Below are 20,751 nucleotides of genomic sequence, written 5' to 3'. Positions count from 1 at the left end.
GTTATATGGCAATCGGTTCACCTCCTGCTGCTCTAATTGGCATGACATATATATCCAAAAAAGAAAGCTTTCATGGTGTCACAATTGCCTATTTTGGTTCAAACTATTTGAGACTTTCATATAGTATTAAAATTCAGCAATTTCATACATTTTTATAACAGTCAATAAGACGTGTAAAATTTATGTTAGGTAATTTTATGAAAGTAACATTTCCAATATGTTCAAAGAAAAGGGAAAAAAAAAGTATCTATGCAGTAAAACCTCTTTAAGAAAACCACCAAATTGCACTGAAAAATGGTCCCCTCAAAAAATTGACCAGTATGTATAGTATATGATGGAAAAGAAAATCTGTCAAAAAACCTGGATTAGTTAAAGTGGAGGTCTTCTCAAACAGGTGGTCCTTTGGAGAGGTTTCACTGTAATATATAACATTCTGTTATTATAGAAGGGTATGTATATTATAAACAGTGACCTATTGTGGAGCCTACAGAGAATGAGGAGAAGCATCTTCCCAAAGGATAGACTAAATGTACACTATATGGCTCCTTTTCCACTCCAGCCCCACAGCATTAAAAAAAAGATGGAAAAGGAAACCGTGTGGTTCTCATAGAAGAAATAGAAAGTGCTGGAGGAGAAGACAAAACACTGGCTCTTAGGTTGTGGCATTAAAGGTAGAAGGCCTATATTGATTTTTGTTCTGGGATCCCATCTACTCTATGTATTCACTTGAAAAATAATTGTTTCTATGATCAAATCAAGTCTAATCTGTCATGTTATTACGGCCTATGTCTTTGAAAACCACTTGTATGCTTTAAGAGAAGAAAGGAAAAGTGCAAGAGGACAGATATAATCACATACAAGAGAAATATACCATGAAGGTGCAAACACGTGACATGACATTCTTGAAAAGTAATATTCAAATAATAAGCAGGCATCGAAAACACAAGACAGCCCATAATAACAACGGGAAAGAACTATAAATGTTCTGCAATTATCTGTACATCAAGGAATATGCATTAGATTATATAAAAATTCTTGGAATAAAATATATTACAGATCTATGCTCTACAAATATAGCTGGTTTCTAACTCATAGTACACTAAACATTGGAGACCTTCTATACGCATTAAGCTGCAAGTAAGTGACAAATGGTATTTATGGTTTGGATGCAGCTGCACTTTATAGAGAACCTTTGGACGCCATAACCACGTCTTCTGTTGAAACAGTAGACCATGACTGTTAGCAGGTTTCCAGATGTGCAGTTCAATATCTATACAACCAATAAATAAATGGATGGTGATGGGTGGAATGTGAGCATTTTCCCTACAGAAAAATGTTCAAAGAGTCAAAGACATTAATGAACAAAGCTGCCGTACCGATACTGTTCATGACATCTAGCCAGAACTTAATACTCACCTATCTTGCTTGGCCTCTGCCAGATGGAATAAAACAGAGGTGTATTCTCTTTGGCTTTCTCACGGAGCAAGCCAAAGCTAGGCAAAACAGTGATTTATACACTTGCATGCTGCAACAGTCTCATAAAAACACTTTCACATAGATGCCTGTTGCTTTCCTGGCAAAAGTGCAAGGTAGAGTGATAGGCTTCTATCTGCAATCTGAAGGCTTTCATAGTTTTTAGAAGATTCATAACTTTGCCCATGGAGATTTAAGTGTAGGACTCCCTGGTAAGTATTCACATTAAAATGGAATACCCTGGGATAAACTCACAACATGAATCTTAGGCACGTTTGCTATGGAAATGATAAAGTGCTTTATGTAATGTATGAGTTTAAATAAGAAATCCTGGTATCTCCTATTGCTATGCTGACCATTAATATTGATTGTTCTTTGTTGAATCTACACACGTAAATTATGAATATATAGTGTGTGGATATACATATTTTTCATTCTGCATATGGTTATTTGGTGTGAAACAGGATCACAGAAATCTGTTCCTGTGGTCACTAAGGGTCTTGAGCGTCCATTCACCACATGCATAGGGAGAGCTCCCAGGTTATCTGTTAAACAGACCCTTAAGAAGCTCAGAATGTTCTTTCGGCTTTTGACTGCCAACATCTGACAGAGCTTACGTTTTTTTAACTTTTTTAATGTGTAGAAGGTTTTCTTTAAAAAAATACTAATAGTTTTTTTCCCCTTTAATTATTATATTACTTTCTATATTCTTTGTAATATAGTTAGCTAGGTATAGTTAGTTAAGATATACAAAGTCATTGTTCTGTGTCAGATGACCACCAGGCCACATTCCAGAGTGGTTAACTCACAGGACATACGTACTCCACACTGGACATCCTTAGTAGGAGGGGCTGAAAGGTATAAACCTTTGTTCACAAAGAAAAAGAACACAGTTCCAATGAGAATATCATCCAGGTATGATGTTGTAGGTCACTATATCTTTAATTTATTATAATTTACCTTTACAATTCTGTATGTGATTTGTCTGTTTTCACACTTAGTAAACAGTTTCATCACTTAGCCTGTGTAAGCCTATTTATTCTCAAATCTTTGCATTGATGTTAAAACATTTAACAAGGATGTCTATAGGGAATGGATGGTATTTACTGGCATCCGTTTATGGGTACAGTAAATGGCTAATGGTAAACAGACACTGAATGCAGAATGCGAATAAAGCCTTAGACTGTGGGAACTTCAACATAATTAGACAGCACAAAAAATCATGTGATTATATGACAAACCAATGGAAAAATGTGTTTGCTTCAAAATTAGAGGACTGAAACTTGTGCAGGTCCCAACTAAAAATGGACTTGTTTAAGAAGTATAGCCAAGTAAGGTTCCATTTCCAAAGGCGCCAGGACTGATTTATTATAAGCCATTTTGTAGTGGAACCTGACAGATCTTACTGACTTCATCACATTTAATTTTTTATTGGACAGAACAGTGCAGTATACTATGCTATTGTGGGTGGCAAAGAGAAATGGAAAAATGTTGGAAAGTGCGAATAGGGCTTAACATGCTAAACAACTGAGACCAGGTCAACAAAGTGAAGTGAACAGATGTTGCAATGACATTATTGATAAAAATATAATTTCTTGCTCATAAAAGCAGAGTTTGAATCCAATGTGCCTGCAGGAGTACCATTTATCACTTATAGGGAAGGTAAATTGAGGACAGCTTGCAGTAATACATCTCAAGAGAGAGAGACCAGACAGATTTGTCTTACACTGCAATACATACAAATGTAAACACTGGATTGTACAATATTTTATCAGAAAACCCTGGCACTGATCATAAAGAGAGATATTTCTTCCTTGGAGGCTTGTATGCAATGATGAAAGAGTAGAATATTGCTCTCTGTCTTCTTATTGGATAAAAGACAATATCACCCTTGAATTTAGGTCCTACACTAAACAGCTTAAGATCAACTGCGTTCTGACTTGTAATGACATCACCTATTGGAATCTGACTATCACAGACACACTTCTCCTTGTTTCAACTGGCTTTAAGGACATAATTTAAGCATATTAATTACTTTAACAAACAGCATATGCCATGTATGGCTCTCCTGGGTGAGTGGAAAAACAGCACGTCCATGTCTCAAATAACCAAGACTTTGGTTAGTAGGTTTCAAAGTTTTCTTAATGAGTATTTGATTTCTCCAAATTGCTTTGTGTACTTACAAGTAGACATATAGAATAAATATATTCATATTGAGTAAAAGTAAGGAGGGTGATAAAATATCGCACAATGAAATATGACCCCAATACCTAAAATTAATGTTACCATTCAGCCACATTTAACAGAGAATTCTAAAGCAATTGAAACACTTTGGGGAGGTCATCAATAGTGTTCTAGGATGCAGAATTATGTCATAAAGTCATGGAACTCACAGAAAACGATCAAAATTCAACTATCTACACACTAGGCATCATAGACATCTTTCTTTTCTTTGCAAATATGGAGTCTCTATGACTCTGTACTACAACATATGGTGCCTTTATATGTCACTGTATTACAGATATGTTATCCCTGTACTGATTCCTAGACACAATGTTTTATAAAACCAAAGACATATGGAGGCACATAATAGGCCCAATACAAGTTAACGGTTAAACATTTTGGTGCTATACAATTTGGAATTTGTGTGGACCCATATTATAAATGTGCATAAGCCCTAAGAGAAATAAGAGAAATACATTAACTACCTGAATCCGCAGCTGTGATTAATAATATGTATTGCTCTTTCATCTCTCGATCCAGACTTTTCACCACACTAAGCTGTCCATTAGAAGACAATCTGAAGGCCCCATCCTCATTGCCAGAAGCTAGGGCATATGTTAATCTGCTGTTAAGCCCCTGGTCATCATCACTGGCAACAACCTGAAACAATGAAAGCAATTCAGTATAACCTAAATATTTTCCATTTTATGAAGATATCTCTAGATATTTCAGATTAGAATTAATTAAAAAAGATGAACCGTTACACTTACCTGAAGCACAGTTTTCGGTAATAAATCTAAGTTCTCCGGTACATTTACTGAATAGGGGGACAATTCAAATTTAGGAACCACATCATTAACATCAGAAAGGAGAATGCTGACTGTTGCTGTATCTGTTCGTGGACTGCTGCCCCGATCTGATGACTGGATGACCAAGGAGTATGAAGATTTCTTCTCACGATCCAAAGGCTTGGCAATTGATATTATTCCAGTGACTGAATCAATCCTGAACTCATTGCTTGGATTTCCATCTATAATAGCATAACGAACCATGCCATTTATTCCTTCATCTGCATCTGTTGCTAACACTTGAATGAGATCTGTTCCAGTTAGTATATTCTCACTAATCTCCACTTTAAAGAGAGTTTGTGAAAAATGAGGATTATTGTCATTAATATCAAGAACCATGACTACAACATCCACAGAAGAAGAAAGCGAAGGTTCTCCTTTATCGGTAGCTATAATTGTTAAAGTATAGTTGGAAATATCTTCTCGATCTAGCTCTCCCATCAGTCGCACCTCACCATCAATATTCCCTATACTGAATTTATTTCCCAATGAGCTAAGCAATGAATACTGGACATAGCAGTTTGGACCACTGTCTGGATCTGTGGCTTGTGCACGAAATATGATAGTATCAGTAGGTGTGTTCTCTTGGATATAAGTCAGCTTTGGAGATATAAAACTTGGTGGGTTATCATTGACATCCAACAAAATGATGGACACTTCCACGGTGCTTGTGTATCTGTATGCTGGTGGAGGGGCCAAATCATGAACCTGTACTACTAGATTATAGAAGGACTGGGTTTCTCGGTCCAGTGCTTGAAGAATACTTAAGGCTCCATCCTTGTTAATCTGAAACTGGCTCATACTGTCTCCTGAAGATACACTGTATAATAACTTGGAGTTCAAACCTAAAAATAAATAAATATGTGATTATTACATAGATTTTAAAAGTCACAGTTACACTTCAGAAGAGGTCGACTGCTAGTAAAATGTAATCAATTTACTCTAAGCTATAATGCATTTGGTGAACCTTTATTGTGTGTCCTAATAATTCAAATCTATATTGATAACTTGTAAGCTGTTATTTGATAATCATGCAGTGCATTATATTTTGCACCCATTCAATTACTATTCATGTACAGCTTTGAAGCCATGTTATTGTTTCAATGCATCTAAATGCAGCGATTTGTGTCCAGCCGACTCTACACTTATCTGCCCAACAGTGTACGGATCTCCACTGGACCCCATTATACTTAGTGGAGCCGGTGGACATCAGCAGTGCCTAATATGGTGAACTCAGGGGGCCTGTTCTCTGCCGGACCAGCCTGCCAGAATTCACACTGGAGGTGTGAAGGTAGTCTAAGAATATAAAGCAACTTTGCAAATGGTTTTGATTAAACATTTTCTATTTGTCTATTCCGTGTCTACAGCTTTATGCAGATCTATGTGGATCCATGATTACATTTCACAAACAAACCCAGTATCGTTCTGATATTGTAACCATATTCCATTGCTGACTACACAAGATTTATTTGTAGTCTGTAACCATGGAAAATGAAAGGCCTGCATAATAGCTGAAGCCAATATGAAAAAATGCAGTGAAGCAGCGCAACACTAGTGTAGCTATAAAGTTTACAGGTGTTAAAGATGTAAATTCCTCCATTTTTTTTAAGGGAAAGGCCAACTTTTTCTGGTTGTGCCAGGATAGGCAAAATACTATACAAGAATTGTTACATCTATCCACAGGCAGATGAAGTGGATGCCTGTCCTACTCAGTAAGGATAATTATCATCAGTAAAGTGCAAAAAGCAGAACTCATAATGAACGAGTTGTGGAATCAAGAAGCAACAGGAAACCAGGATCACTGAAGAAAACTTAAAATTTTATTGGACATACAATACTTCTGGAGCAAACTGCTCTATGGACCACAGGAAGAGAACAGTTCTCTCAGGAGACTTGTAGTCCAATAAAATTTTTGGTGGTCCCTTCTTCATTCCACAAATAGCTTACTGCACATCCTGCAATTTCGTACTGATAATCTCTGTAAAGGATCTGAAGTCAAAAATCAGAAGGAGATGTTTAATCAACACAGCATAATTCCTTCATTTTTTTTGTTTTAGATCATTTTGAGCAGTAAGAAACAATTGAATTTGTAGATACAAACATACCAGATCATTGCCACATAAGGATATGGAGCACATTTTGCATTGACCAAAAACAATAGTGTGATATTTCTCATAGTGTGAGAATTTGCTCATTTTGTAAGGCATATTTTTTTAATAGTCTAGTCAGTCAGAACAACCAAAAAGATATGAGGACTCAGCAGGACATATTCTGTGCACATAACCATGGGCCCCATATTTCAAAGGTCTTTTAGGGAAACACCCTAGACATGCTTCTTTTTTTTTTAATAGAACACTATTACACAGTTTGTCAACTGCTTCCACATGTGAACTGTAGGGTCCTATTCTGTCTTCACATTAGAAGTAATAACTCCTGGCATAAACAACTAGATAATAGGATACAGAAATGTATGACAAAAGTATAATGAGGTCATGGTTAGATGAAAACAGAGCAAACAGAAGAAAGCTATGGTGCTAAATTCATATGACACCAAGGACTGCAAAACTAATTAGATACTTTAGAAAACTAATGGTCCACTAGACTGAATGATTTGGATAATATAAATGTCCTAAAGTTACCCAATGAAGGCAGAATTATATAAATATGCTTTACGGTTTAGTAGCTGTGGATAGGGAATTAATAGGGTTAATTGTCCAGGAAGGCTTACCTTACTCCTGACATTGCATTATGCTTTTATTTACTTGCAACAACGTTTACCAACGGCACTTATACTAATATTATAGTTTGTTGTTGTAGTTTTGATACATATATATTTCTGTGTAAATGGAAAAGCATTCTAATTTAATGCATCACCAGTTATTGTCATATTATACCATGGTACAAATGGTAACATAAGTATGAGGGTTTCCTTCATATCCAGTTCTGAGAGGCTCTATAGCACTATCGACAAATGAATAAGACTCGAATTCTAATGGGCCTTGGCATTTTCTCCAGAATATAATATTAATAAAAGAAAACAATTATTTACAAACATTAAGTAACATTTTGTGTTTCTCTGAAAAATTTACAGTGGCTGGAAATGGGCAGCTAATGGATACAATATCGCTGAAATATCACTCAATTTCCCCTTATTTGCTCCCCATAAATTGAGCTTTCCTAGGCTAGTGCTTTACTAGGCTAGTGCTTAGCATGATGGTATGGTTAAAAGTGCCCTAGATAATGCAAAATAGCATTATTTCTATAAATCCATCAAAAAATATTCAGGGATAAGCATTATACATAGTAGGTTTCTTCACATTTCTATAAGACTGCTACAACAATTTTATCACAATCCATTACTGCCATAGAAAGGAAATGACGGACCTTTGTTGTTGTAAAATAGTACTAAATTGGTCTTTCCAACTGGTCTTTCCAATGTTTAAAGGAAATTTGTCACCCAAAATATTAGCCAGGTAAAACCAGATAGCAAAACTTATGCTTCTTTATAATCAGTTTTTATTTTCTGATTGCAGATTTATTTATTTTTCTATTTCCTAAACATGATTATGGGGGGGGCGGCCATCTTGCCCGAACTGTTCTTAACAGCATTTAAAAAGCATTAAGGGGCACATTTATTAAGACCGGCATTTTAGACGCCGTTCTTAATAAAGCCCCATCGCTGGTGGTGGATCCGCCAAAGTTATGAAGAGGCGCAGGTGCAGCTCCAGTTCTCACTGTAAGACAGCTTCCTAAAACAGGCATAGAAAATGGTAAATGAGACGGGCCTGTCGGTCCATCCCCTTCCTCGCTCACAATTTTAGACCTGGCGTTAGCAGGGAGAAGTCGCAGGTAGCGGTGCAACTAACCTTCTGCACTTGAAATATGACTAATACAGGTGTATTTCAGTATAATAAATGACCCCCTAAGAAAATTGATTTACTGCTTTACAGCAGCCACATGGGCCATAAATACAATGAACAGGAGGGGACCACATTGACTTCTATGGAAGAGTTTTCTAGGCATGCTCTGTGATCTGTGCAGACCTCACTGACTTCTATGGGAGAGTTTTCTAGGCATGCTCTGTGACCTGTGCAGAGGTCATTGTACAAGGAAAGAATAGATAAGCTTTGACAATCGCCTATTGTGAATGGTGAATCCTGTCTTATCTGTCATTCTAATCTGTATATAGATAAGCAGGTAACTGACTGCTGGGCCCCCCACTGATCTAGAGAATGGGGTCCCATGCTTCCAATTTGAATGTAGCAGAAGACATGCATGCGTGTCTGCCACCCCTTTTAACTCTATTGGACTGCTGGAGATAACTGAGTACAAGCACTTGGATATCTCCAGCAGCCCCATAGAGCTGAATGAAGCAGCAGTGCTGACCCATGTTCTCGCTCTCAGGGGTGCTGTGGATAGCGGATAAGTTGTCTTAATGGGGCGGCCCTCTAATATAAAGACAGTGTGAAGATAAGGAAGGTGCCGAAATGTCTGACCGTATTTTGCAAATCACATTAGTTTTCATAGGCATAAAAAATGTGTAATATAAAGCTCAGCTTGAAAAAAAACTCATTCTAAGAAAATGAAATATAGAAAAAAACTGATTAATGCAACAACTGATTTGTAAAGCCTCGGCAGACACTGTAAGTCACAGTAAGGATTTTCCTTTGAATGGATTTGGAATAGTGTCATTGTTGTAAATATTCATGATTGGTGTACGTGGAAACTTCCTGAACAGCAGACAGTTCTTTTGTGTAGGTTCCTGCAAGCATTAATCATAAATGGCCATAGCTGGAAAGGGTGTAGAGCTAAAGTTTGCAGGAACAATGTTCAGGAAGGTACTAAGAATACAGGAGTAGTAATAAGGAGGATAAATAGTTTAAAGATTAAAAATAAAAACCCTTTAGGGAACAAGCAAATTTTGGGGGTAGTGTTTTAGTTTTTTTTACCCCTGCATACAAAGTCACAACTTATATTTCTATCGATATAGCCGTATGAGAGCTTCATTTTTGCAGGGTGAGTTGTAGCTTTTAATGGAATAATTTAATGGTTTATTTAATATATTGATAAACTGTAAAAAAATAAATTGGAAGGTACAAATTGAAAAAAAAACACAACATTATTCTGTGGGTCAGTACAATGTTTTACTACTTTAATTCAAAATATATTCTTTTATTGCTTTGCTTCACCATGTTTTGACACCCATTACTAAATAATATTTTTTTCTGCTGAGAGTTGGGTCTCTTTTTTTTTGCAAGATGAGCTGTAGTTTTTATTTGTGCTATATTTTAGTGCCTACATATTTTAGATCATTTATTATTCCATTTTTTGGGGGTTGGCGAGGGAACCCAAACATGGCAATTCTGGCATTGGGCATTTTTTAAGCCATTCACTGTGCATGATAAATAACATAATATTTGAATATCTTGGATATTCTTAGACACTTTGTCACTATTGACAGTTCAGATGCTGCGGTCAATATTTACCGTGGAATTTGAGGGGTTAAATGGCCGGGATTGGAGTCAGAAAACCACGCTAATGAGAGTGGCACCAAAAGGGACCTAATACAGGCACCTTTTAACATCCATATTAAAGGCACAATGCAGGGCTCTCTAGGATCTAGGATCCTGTGGTGATAGAAGACCAGTTCAGTAGACATGTAGGAAGTTCACATTCATTAGGGTTAACCTAACATCTATCTAAACTAGAGAAAATTACAAATTCCAGTACTGTCGTATCCTTCTCATCACCTGGAGATTACCTGTTTGCTGCTTGAGTAACCCTTTTAATTTAACAAGAATACATTAAATTGTCTTTCAGCTCCTTTCTAATGCCATCCATACTCATTCGATTGATGGCTGGATCTTCTGGCAGTCAAAACTCTATAGACCTGACAGACCTTAGCCAATGGTTGCCATCTGAGAAAGTAAAGAACAAGGTGGATTTTTTTTCTGTGTGATCCCTTGATTTCTCTAACAGATAAACCGTGTCTGATATGTCTAAGACCCGTCGATATCCTCAGATTTTTTACCATGTTTTGGAAGTCTGACCGTTTTGCACTCTGTAATGGCTGGTTTAGAGTTATTTATTGGAATGTATTATATGATGACGTTTGTTATTAATAGCAGCATTTTAAGAGACTTGACAAGATCTCTATAATCCTTTTTGAATGCGAAGGATAAACATTCTAAGGATAAAGGCATTTTTATAAGGATAAGGATATGCATTTGGCATCAATACATGATATACAGACTAATTAAAACAATTAGTATATGAAACCTTTAATTGCACTTTTATATTCAACAGCATATGGGAGAAAGATAGGAGTTTGATTTACTCCTACTGCGATTCAAGTGTTTTGTCTGACTCGCTCGTCATGGTAACAGGAGTACTTAGCATATTGCTGAAGATAAATACTAGAAATCATCTAAGTAAACAATCTTCATTTTATGTAAATCATCATACTAGTTGCAAAGTGCTTAATATTGAGAATAATGTATTCCCAACCTTCCTAGCAGCTGTTTTAGCATAAAAATGAAATCCATCCAATACACCAGGATCCCAGTTGTCTATAGTCATTCCCAATACAGTTTTACTACTCCACTATCTTTAGTGGGACCCCAACTTCATTATATTTTTTAATCTTGGACATTTATATATTTGGATTAGCTTTTACTGAAAAGCAATCAACCTAAACATCTTGAGGGGGTAATGAGGTGTCAGTACATGTTGGGTGTACTTACAGTGGCGGTGGATCAGCCTGCCTAATAAAGTTGTATGGGCATGACCAATAAGCTGTTATCCAGCAGGGAGCACTACATGTAACCATGCGATTCTAATTCTTATCTGTGTGCTTTTGGAATACTAAACGCCCATCCACTCATGGAAGATAGGCATGTGGGTGGCTGTTCATCATTACTTTCCATCAAAGCATCCACCATCATATACCATTGGGACTCACCTTGTATTAGTGAGTATGGCCTCTTTTTTTTTTGTGATATGTGGTAAATTTTAAGTCATTTTCAGTGAATTGCAATCAACCTGAGCATATTTGAGGATTGTAGAAATAAACTAGGGTACCCAGAGGTAGTCTGTATAAACACAGGAAGACCAAGCAAACTCTGAGCAATCATTGACATGGTCACATCTGAACTGTAAGGCACTGTGCACACTCCTGTTAGTTTCTGTTAATTGCAAGAATGGTGTAGTCTTCAGTGCTAGTTTTGCTGTTAAAAATACTCTGAAGAAACCTGATGAACCTTGTCAATTGGATCCATCAGGATTAGATTCGGTTTTACTACTTATTTGCCAAAGCTGTCAAGGCTCCATTATCAATGAAAAATTTAAATCGTAATGGAAGGGTCTACAGAGCCTAATAGAAAATTACAGAGATAAGCAGTTTATTTAGACAATTATGGCTTTTATATAGATCTATAATTTTGTGTGCTTGTTTAGGTTTCTTTCAGGTAATCTGTTACCTTTTCACAGTGTGATCTTTGGACACTTAAACAAAACCAAAACTTTATGCACCCGGCCATGCAAGCAGGCCATATAATTATTCCATCAATTTTCATAATTATCAGGCACTGTCAAAGTACAAAATGACATTAAAACAAGATGTTTGGCTCCTTATACTGGACGCAAGCCCTGCAAGATTACAATCTGCAACCAAACTATACAGTGTACAGTGAACTGTGCAGCCCTCAATTACTCACCACTAGCAAGTTTTTTCGGTAACTTTATTTAATGGGAAAATATATAATACATTCTGGATTCAAAAATGCCACATAACCAGGAATGCTTGGCAGCAGATATTGACTAAAAGAAGCTTTTTGTCTATATAAGGGTGCATTAGATGTAATGAAAGTAGTATAAAAAGGTAGAAGAAAAATTGCATACCTTCATCAGCATCCGTCACATTGAATGTCAGAATTGTTGATCCGATCGGTAAATTTTCCATTACGGATGTGCTATAGGAACTCAAGCTGAAGACTGGGGGATTGTCATTGATATCCAAAATATTAAAATAGACTCTAACACATGATGATTGTCCTCCGCCGTCTTGGGCACACACAGTGAGAATGTAATACTGCTGTATTTCAAAATCTAGTGCACGTGTTACGTTAAATACTCCAGTTACAGGATTCAAAAAGAACATGCCATCCTCATCATCATCGGTGACAGCGTAGGTGATTTCTCCATTAATACCAGAATCATCATCTGTGGCCAATATTGCAGCTACAATGGAACCTGTTTATTAAAAAAATTTATAGAAAAATGTAACATTATTTAGATCTATTAGCCATGTGGATCAATTCAAAATCTGTGTCACCTAAAATTATTTTTCAGCTATAGGTAGGGGGGGCAAAGGGTGAATTTACATGGCTATATTTTTGGTCCTTGTAAGGTCCTTTGGCAATAACACACACCACATCGTAAATGCTCTCATAAAAAGCCAAAACGTTTCCACATTTTGCTTACCTGGCATTGTGTCCTCAGCTACATCAAATGAATAGACGGCTCGGGTGAATTTTGGGATGTGATCGTTGACATCACTTATTGTGATATTAATTCTCATATCTGACGACTGAAGGCCATCATCGGCCCTAACCAACAGGGAATACTTAGAGCGGCGTTCTCTGTCCAAGCGTTTGGTGGCAATCAAATCTCCTGACTGTGGGTCAATACGGAAACTGTCATCAGCGCCACTAATTATTGTGTATGTTACCAGGGCGTTAGGACCCTAAAAGAGAAATAACAGATTTTTGAATCAGAGAAAGGAGTGGACTGGATATATGTAGAAGGTGGGTAAAACAGAAGTGAATGAAATGAAGATGGAAAAGCTATTAGAAATAAAAAGGAAACAAATTTATATTATGTAACTAAACATTTTAAAAAACTCAACTCTAAAATTAGACCATAAAATATGAGCAATATCTTTAGGAACCAGTGGACAATTTATATTAATATTCAAAAGATCTGCATGATTAAACTAAAGTTCTTGCCTTCTAATTCTACACATTGTACTGTAAATTGATATTCCAAATTCTCATATTGAAAGTACTTTTATGGTTCTCTCAATAGAACAGTCACTTCTGGATGATTGTATATGAAATTTCATTCAACATATGTTGGAAAACAGTCATATTTCAGAAATGCAAAGCTTTATCTTGAACAGGGATCTTAATTAATGCCACTGATGGCCTGATTTTCCAATAGACACGAGAAGCCCTTGTGTACTGGAGGCTCTGGCTGGCTAATGTATGGTAGTCCACTCTCCAGATCAATTTGTCTATAAACATGACGAAGTGCTAATGGTTTTTGTAAGGTTCCATAATATAAGAGAGATAATGTTTACTGAGATTACTGTTTTGTATTATACTATGTGGCTTTTTATTAATTTATGACACCAGTCATTTTGCATATACAGGATTTGAACTGAAGAATCGCCAAGAGAAAGTCGCATGTATCAGGCATCCTTTGCACCAGTGCAACTTTTGCACCTTAAAGGGGTTTCCTTATCTCATACACTGATGGCATATTGGTATGCCATCAATGTCAGCTAGGTGCGAGCCCCACCTCTGGAATCTGCTCCTATTTTCAAAACAGAGCCAACAAGATGAATGGAGAGCAGCCACGCATGCACGGCCAACCTCTGTTCACCGCTATGGGAGTTCCGAAAATTGCCCATAGAGTAAATGGAGAGAGGACCGTGCTTGTGTAGTGCACTCTCAGGGGCAGACTGGGAGCTTAACGTGGCCCTGGAAAACAATAAACTAAAAGTGGCCGCATGTTGTAAGCTCTTGTGAGCAGGGCCCTGACTCCTAGTGTTTCAGTTGCATATTAGCCAGTTACTTTTGTTTCATACATGAATTTGTAAACGCTGCGGAATATGGTGGCGCTATATAAATACATTTTATTATTATTATTATTATGTTGTAGACGGGTCCCGATTGACAGATGGCAGGGTCAGCAATACTGTAGTGCAGCACAAAATCCGGCAACAATAGATCCAAATACCACAATCCAGCATAAAATACTGCCGTCCCAGCTGCAGTATTCACCTGTATCACCATCCTAAGGACGGCAATACAGTTGAATGCAAGATGGCACTTTCTGCCCCCAGCCAGGTACATAAGTACCTGATGCGCCTAACATTAATTAAAGCAGAGCATTTGATAGCTACATACTGGGAGGAGGGCTGGGGTGGCCCCTTGTGCATCAGCCCACCGGGAAATTTCCCTATAAGGTCTATTGCCAATAAGACCCTGAGCACTCTCCATTCACCTCTAGCTGAGCGCTCTCGGTCTGCTATTTTCTGATCTCCCTTAGCGATGAATGGAAAAGCACATGTGTTGTGTGCTCTCCTTCACTTTGGTAGCCCCATTCTGGAGACAGGAGCAGGTCCCGGAGATGGGACCGCACCTATCTGACATTGATGGCATATCCTAGCGATATGCTACCAATATAGATGAGCCAACCCCTTTAAAGTTCTGGTTCTTAAATATTGATGACCAATCCTCAGGATAGGTTATCAATATCAAATTGGTGGGAGTCTAACATCCTGCAACCCCTCCGATCAGCTGTTTTCATCAGCCAGTGGCACCGGAAACATAATGAAGCTGGAAGTACAAAGTTCCAGTCACTGTATAGTGGATGTGCTGGGGTACTACAGCTCAACTCCCTTTCTAATGATGTACACGGGCGCTGGAAAGTATACAGATAATGGAGATGTCCATGAAGTGTATAGTTTCTGATGCTGGAAGCTGTTAGAACCAGCTGATCATGGCAGTGCTGGGTATTGGACCCCCACCGATCTGAGTCCCAGAAAAGTATAAAAATAAAAACCTTTAAACCATACTCTTACAATTACAGGATGATTTTATGAATAGCTCATCTGCTTTATTTTAATTCAGGCATATGCAAAGTCAGTATCAATCTTAACTGCCTTTGCATAAGCGTTCACAGAGGAAGATGTGCAATGTAAATAATTTAAAATGCTATATAGCATCACTACTGTTTCTTTATTTTTTTAAACAATTAACAAGGGAATTCCGTGGATGTAAAAGGTCATAGTCTTGGTTGTAATTATAATTATAAACAGATGTAAAAAAAATAAAAAATCTATTAACATTTTTCATTATTTGTTGACTCATCTTTGGATGTGGGACTGATATCATGTAATATAAACTTACAAATGATAGAAACATTTTGAACGGTCACTTTCTATTATGCTGTTGAATTGCATGCAAACAAAAAATTGGAATAAAATTGAATTTATGTTAATGCAAAATGATAGTAATATAGAAACCTCTACTTTAAGAATCAATCCCTAAAGAATATTAGTAACATCAAATTTATAAATGATTAATGTTTTATCAAACCTTGCCAAAATGGATGATGGTTTTTGTCTGATATTTTCAGTAACTAATATCACTATCACTATCTAAAGAACATTCATGTATCATAAAATAAACTCACAAAAATCATGAAGTCATGTTAAATGTTAAGTGTGAAGTTATACACAGAAAAGATCTGTATAATTCAGCAAATTTAACACTGACCTAGTTCTATTTAAAAAATCAATACACTAAGTAATTTTAATAATTAAAACAATAAATTATACTGTATGTAATATATGGTGGCCTCTCACTGTGATCAACTTGATTTGCAAAGGGCTCAGATAATACTTCAATACTCTATTACATTATATCCCTATGACACTTTTTAACATAAAGGAAAATGGGGAAGGTATACTAAAACATTCATACTAGGAAATACCTATAATACCCGATTTCTGGAAATATAATTATATGATACAATAATATTCACAGATTTTTGTGGTTTATAGGCCAGAAAAGGTCATGCAGCTTACAAATTCCTCCTTCTCAGGGACAATGTGCTACCATGCAAATATCCTGGTGATCAGGCAAGATACCGAAGAAGGGTTCTCCTTGATCTTAGAGAGAACTTTACAGTTACAGCTGCATAGTCCTCTCTATAAACTTCCTGTCCTCCTAGCTAAAATCAGTGCAGGCAGGAAACAGGGAGCTAAACCTTCAGTGTTTAAGTGTCTGCTTTGGACACATGGAAGCAAGCAGGAAGGCAGTGTATTAAAGGAGCAAAATGAACTTTATGTGTGGAGGAGGTTAGTACTCTGTAAGAGAGGAAGGGACCATGAGGAGCAGTCTGTGAGAGAGAAGAGGCCTGTGTGAGAAGGAGGAGCAGTGTGAGACAAGGGGAAATGGGAGAAGTGTGTGTGAGAGAGGTGACCATAGGAGCAGGTAGTGAGAGAGGTATGGGCATGGAGAGTAGTCTGTGTAAAGGAGGGTGCATAGAGAGCAGTCTGTGTAACAGAGGGTGGCATGGGGAGTAGTCTGTGAGAGAGAGAAAGAGTCATAGGGAGTAGCTTGTGAGAGAGATAGGGGCATGGGCAGATGTCTGTGTAAGGGGGACATACTGTAGGTAGCCACGTGTGCGAGTGGGGACACGTTTCTCCATTCTGGCCTCAGCCTTTCTATTACAGGGACACTGCTGGAGACTGGAGAGGTGAGCAAACACTGGACACCAGGTGTGCAAACTTAACACTATCTTTGCCCTAGACCACCAGGGATAGTGACAATAAACCTTTCTCTGCCCCTGGCAACCAGGGATACACCGCCCGAAACTGCCAGGAATGCAGACTTAATCTCCTATACTGCCCTAAACAAAAAAGGTTGCAAACATTAATTCTTATTCTGCCATAGACTTTAGGAATTTTGCTATAAATCCATTAACTGCCATAGCTAATTATTGCAAATGATTTGGCTCCAACCAGCAATATTTATTTGCTGCTGTTTTGCATCACCCAAGTTAGAAGGAACAATGCCTGGGTCTCTAACTTACTGGCACAGTAGCTACAAAGGCTTTGAAATATTCGTTTATTAAAAATTTCTATTTTCATTTCACTTTTTTGGACAGTTCAGTCTATTAATTTGACAAAAGGTGAGTAGTTCCTATATTAGATACAGAACATAAGTGATGTTATCCAGATGAAAAGATACAGGTGCAGAGGCAGCACTCTTAGATGGGCCCCGGTGTGAAGGCCCAAAAGCCCTTTTGCTATTTAAGAATAATCCAGTATTATAAATGGCACATGGTGGTTGATGGTCTTTTACAGATGCTGCCATGGGATCCAGGAGCTTAGAGTTATATCATTGATGTCATCCAAATACCAAGTGAAGTGCCATCCAGAAATTAAATTGTAGTCAGAGCATCATAGTCACAAATCAAATGGAGTAAAATGAGTTGTGACAATTTTATTTGAGACGTTAGAAGAGATGAACACCTATCAGGTCAACTATTGTTTACTCAAGCATTTTCTTAAGCCTATAATTACTTGAAGGACTCGATGCATGAATACAAGTGAATTCTGGTGTAAACATTTGAGCTAGTTCTGCTTGAAGAAAAGCATTCATGCTACACTACTTTCCCCAAGGCTGTTTTGAAGTAACATTTCATTTATGAGATCTAAGTAGATGATGTATTAAATGCAACAACTAATGCCTATTCAGTAACCTGATGCAGCAATCTATTCATCCTATTCAGGCAATTACTGTGATCTGTGTCCTCAGTGACATCTTGAGTATTGGCTGTCTATTCATATCAAAGTCATGCCAAAGCTGAAAATGAACAATACAAATATACAACATATATATAAATTTAGGAGTTCCAGAGTAATAAAATAATAATGGAATTACTTTCATACAATACTTCAGACAATATATAAAGCTCATATTCTGAACTGGTCGACCTGTTACAAATTATAGGAATGACAACTTATTAACTTTTTGATACTTTCTAGCATCATCAGAGGATGAAGCAGCTCAATAGCTTCTGAAGTAACTTGTGCTCCTGTGTGATTAGGACAGGTTTTGTGTGTACTAATAGGACAGCAGCCATTTTATTACCCCTGATGATTGCTCCCTAGACAAAACAAGCCATTCTAACTAGAGTTGTTGCGATACCAATTTTTTTATTCGGTTTCGATACCATGAAAAAGTATTGCGATACTCGATACCATTCGATACCACGCAAAAAAAATAAACCAAAAAAGCCACGTGCATTCCACATTTTAAAAAATGGCGAATCGAGCAGTTTTATTTAGTTTTTCTGTTCCGGCGTTCACTGCATAGATTTTTTAAAATATTTTAATATTTTCTGACGTGGCGATATGTACTATGTTTATTATTTATACATTTTATATGTGAAATTGGGAAAAGGGGGTTATTCATACTTAATATTTTGGTGGGGTTTTTATTCCTTTTTTTTTTTTACACTTTTTATTTAATAACTATTTCCCCCCTTAGGGGCCAGAACCTGGGATCTTTCATCCCTTGTCCTATTCACCCTGATAGAGCTCTATCAGGGTGAATAGGACTTCACACTATCCCTGTGCTATGTGCACACAGCATCAGGGATGTTACCATGGCAGCCAGGGCTTCAGTAGCGTCCTGGCTGCCATGGTAACCGATCGGAGCCCCAGGCTTACACAGCTTGGGCTCCGATCAGAAGCTGCCACTGCCACCAATGAGGGGGAGGGGAGAGGACCCTGTGGCCACTGCCACCAATGATTTTAATACTGGGGGGTTGAGAGGGGCCGGCGCACTGTGCCACCAATGATTTTAATGTGATGGGGGGTTGAGGGGGGCACACTGCACCACCAATGATAATTACCCCTTAATACAGGAGGCGGGTACTGGTAGATCAGCGGCAGTTAACCCCTCAGCAGCTTCCTGTCAAGGGCAGGGTGCCGGCAATGCGATTCTGCTGCCGGCACCCGCCTCCTGTATTATGGGTTAAAGTCTACTTTTCCTGGGTCCAGACTAAGTATTAGGCTACACAGAGCGGCGCCCAGCGATGTCCCAGCACTCACCATTATTCCTGGGCGCCGCTCCGTTCAGCTGCTGTGCCCCATTACTGTCTTCTCTCCTGCTCCACATGCTGATTACTATCGGAGCGATGGGGAGGAGACATCAGCTTCACTAGTGGGCGTTCCTTCTCCCTGGCTGTAGCGCTGTCCAATCGCAGCGCAGGGAGAAGGAACGCCCACTAGTGAAGCTGATGTCTCCTCCCCATCGCTCCGATAGTAATTAGCATGTGGAGCGGGAGACAGTAATGGGGCACAGCGGGCGAACGGAGCGGCGCCCAGGAATAATGGTGAGTGCTGGGACATCGCTGGGCGCCGCTCTGTGTAGGAAAAGTACTATCATTGGTGGCGCAGTGCGCCCGCCCCTCCTCCGCCCCTCTTTTCTCATTGGTGGCAACGGCAGCACAGGGGGAGGGAGCACTGCTTCCTTCTCCCCTGTGCTGCTGAGAGAACATGAGTGCGCCGACAGCAGCGCGCTCATGTTCAGAGATACTAGACTGCGCAGAAGCGCAGCCCAGTATCGAAAAATGGAAATCTCGGTATCGACAAAAATATTGATTGGGTATCGAAATTTTGATACCTGCAACAACCCTAATTCTAACTAATGGAAGGTATTTGTGAATATATTTATTATATAATAATATTTAAACATTTTCAGTCATTTTATTTTCCTAATTCTTGTACAGTGTCCAACTTGGCCTTGGGAAAAAAATTATTCATGACTGCATATTACAGTCAGACAATGGTTATTGGTTGAGGCTGTCAACGTTGCAGTGGCAAGCAGGTGTAATTACAGCTCCTCCTTCCCATTCAATTGAATGGGAAGGAGCATTTGTATTACTCCATCCCAAAGATTTTGGTGTGACTACATTCATTTCAGGCAGTGTCTATTTAGAGAAAAGTTTAACACAAAACCAATCCGGCAGCATGAAATACAGGCAGGTTCCCTCATTACAAAAAACTGTTTTACTCTGCAGAGTTTCAGAGAAAACATATGGGGTCATTTATCAAACTGGTGTAAAGTAGAACTGGCTTAGTTGCCCATAGCAACCAATCAGATTCCACCTTTCATTTTCCAAAGGAGCAGCCAACAATGAAAGGTGTAATCTGATTGGTTGCTATGGGCAACTAAGCCAGTTCTACTTTACATCAGTTTGATAAATGACCCTAATAATGTTGGGCATGAGGAGACGTGTTCACTGGGTGGGTTCCCACCAGGTTCTCCTAACCCAGCCTGGCTGAAAAGTCTCTCCCTATTTGTGTGGAGGAGCTAGAGTAGTGCCACCCAGGAGACACCTC

At 38.2% G+C, this 20,751-nt stretch overlaps 1 protein-coding gene across 1 annotated transcript in view; it reads right to left on the bottom strand.

Moving 5' to 3' along the window:
* FAT4 (FAT atypical cadherin 4) overlaps positions 1-20,751 on the bottom strand; it is a 239,862-nt gene that overhangs the window by 60,125 nt on the left and 158,986 nt on the right. Inside the window, exons 3-6 of the mRNA XM_040418427.1 lie at positions 13,026-13,287; positions 12,444-12,794; positions 4,467-5,389; positions 4,182-4,356 (exon numbers count right to left, since the gene is read on the bottom strand). Coding sequence (XP_040274361.1) covers positions 4,182-4,356; positions 4,467-5,389; positions 12,444-12,794; positions 13,026-13,287 — 1,711 coding nt within the window. The remainder of the gene's footprint in view (positions 1-4,181; positions 4,357-4,466; positions 5,390-12,443; positions 12,795-13,025; positions 13,288-20,751) is intronic.

Source organism: Bufo bufo, chromosome 2, assembly GCF_905171765.1.
Source record: "Bufo bufo chromosome 2, aBufBuf1.1, whole genome shotgun sequence".
Lineage (NCBI taxonomy): Eukaryota > Metazoa > Chordata > Amphibia > Anura > Bufonidae > Bufo > Bufo bufo.
The sequence above is the reverse complement of the archived record's forward strand: the minus strand, read 5'-3'. Positions and strand labels throughout refer to the sequence as shown.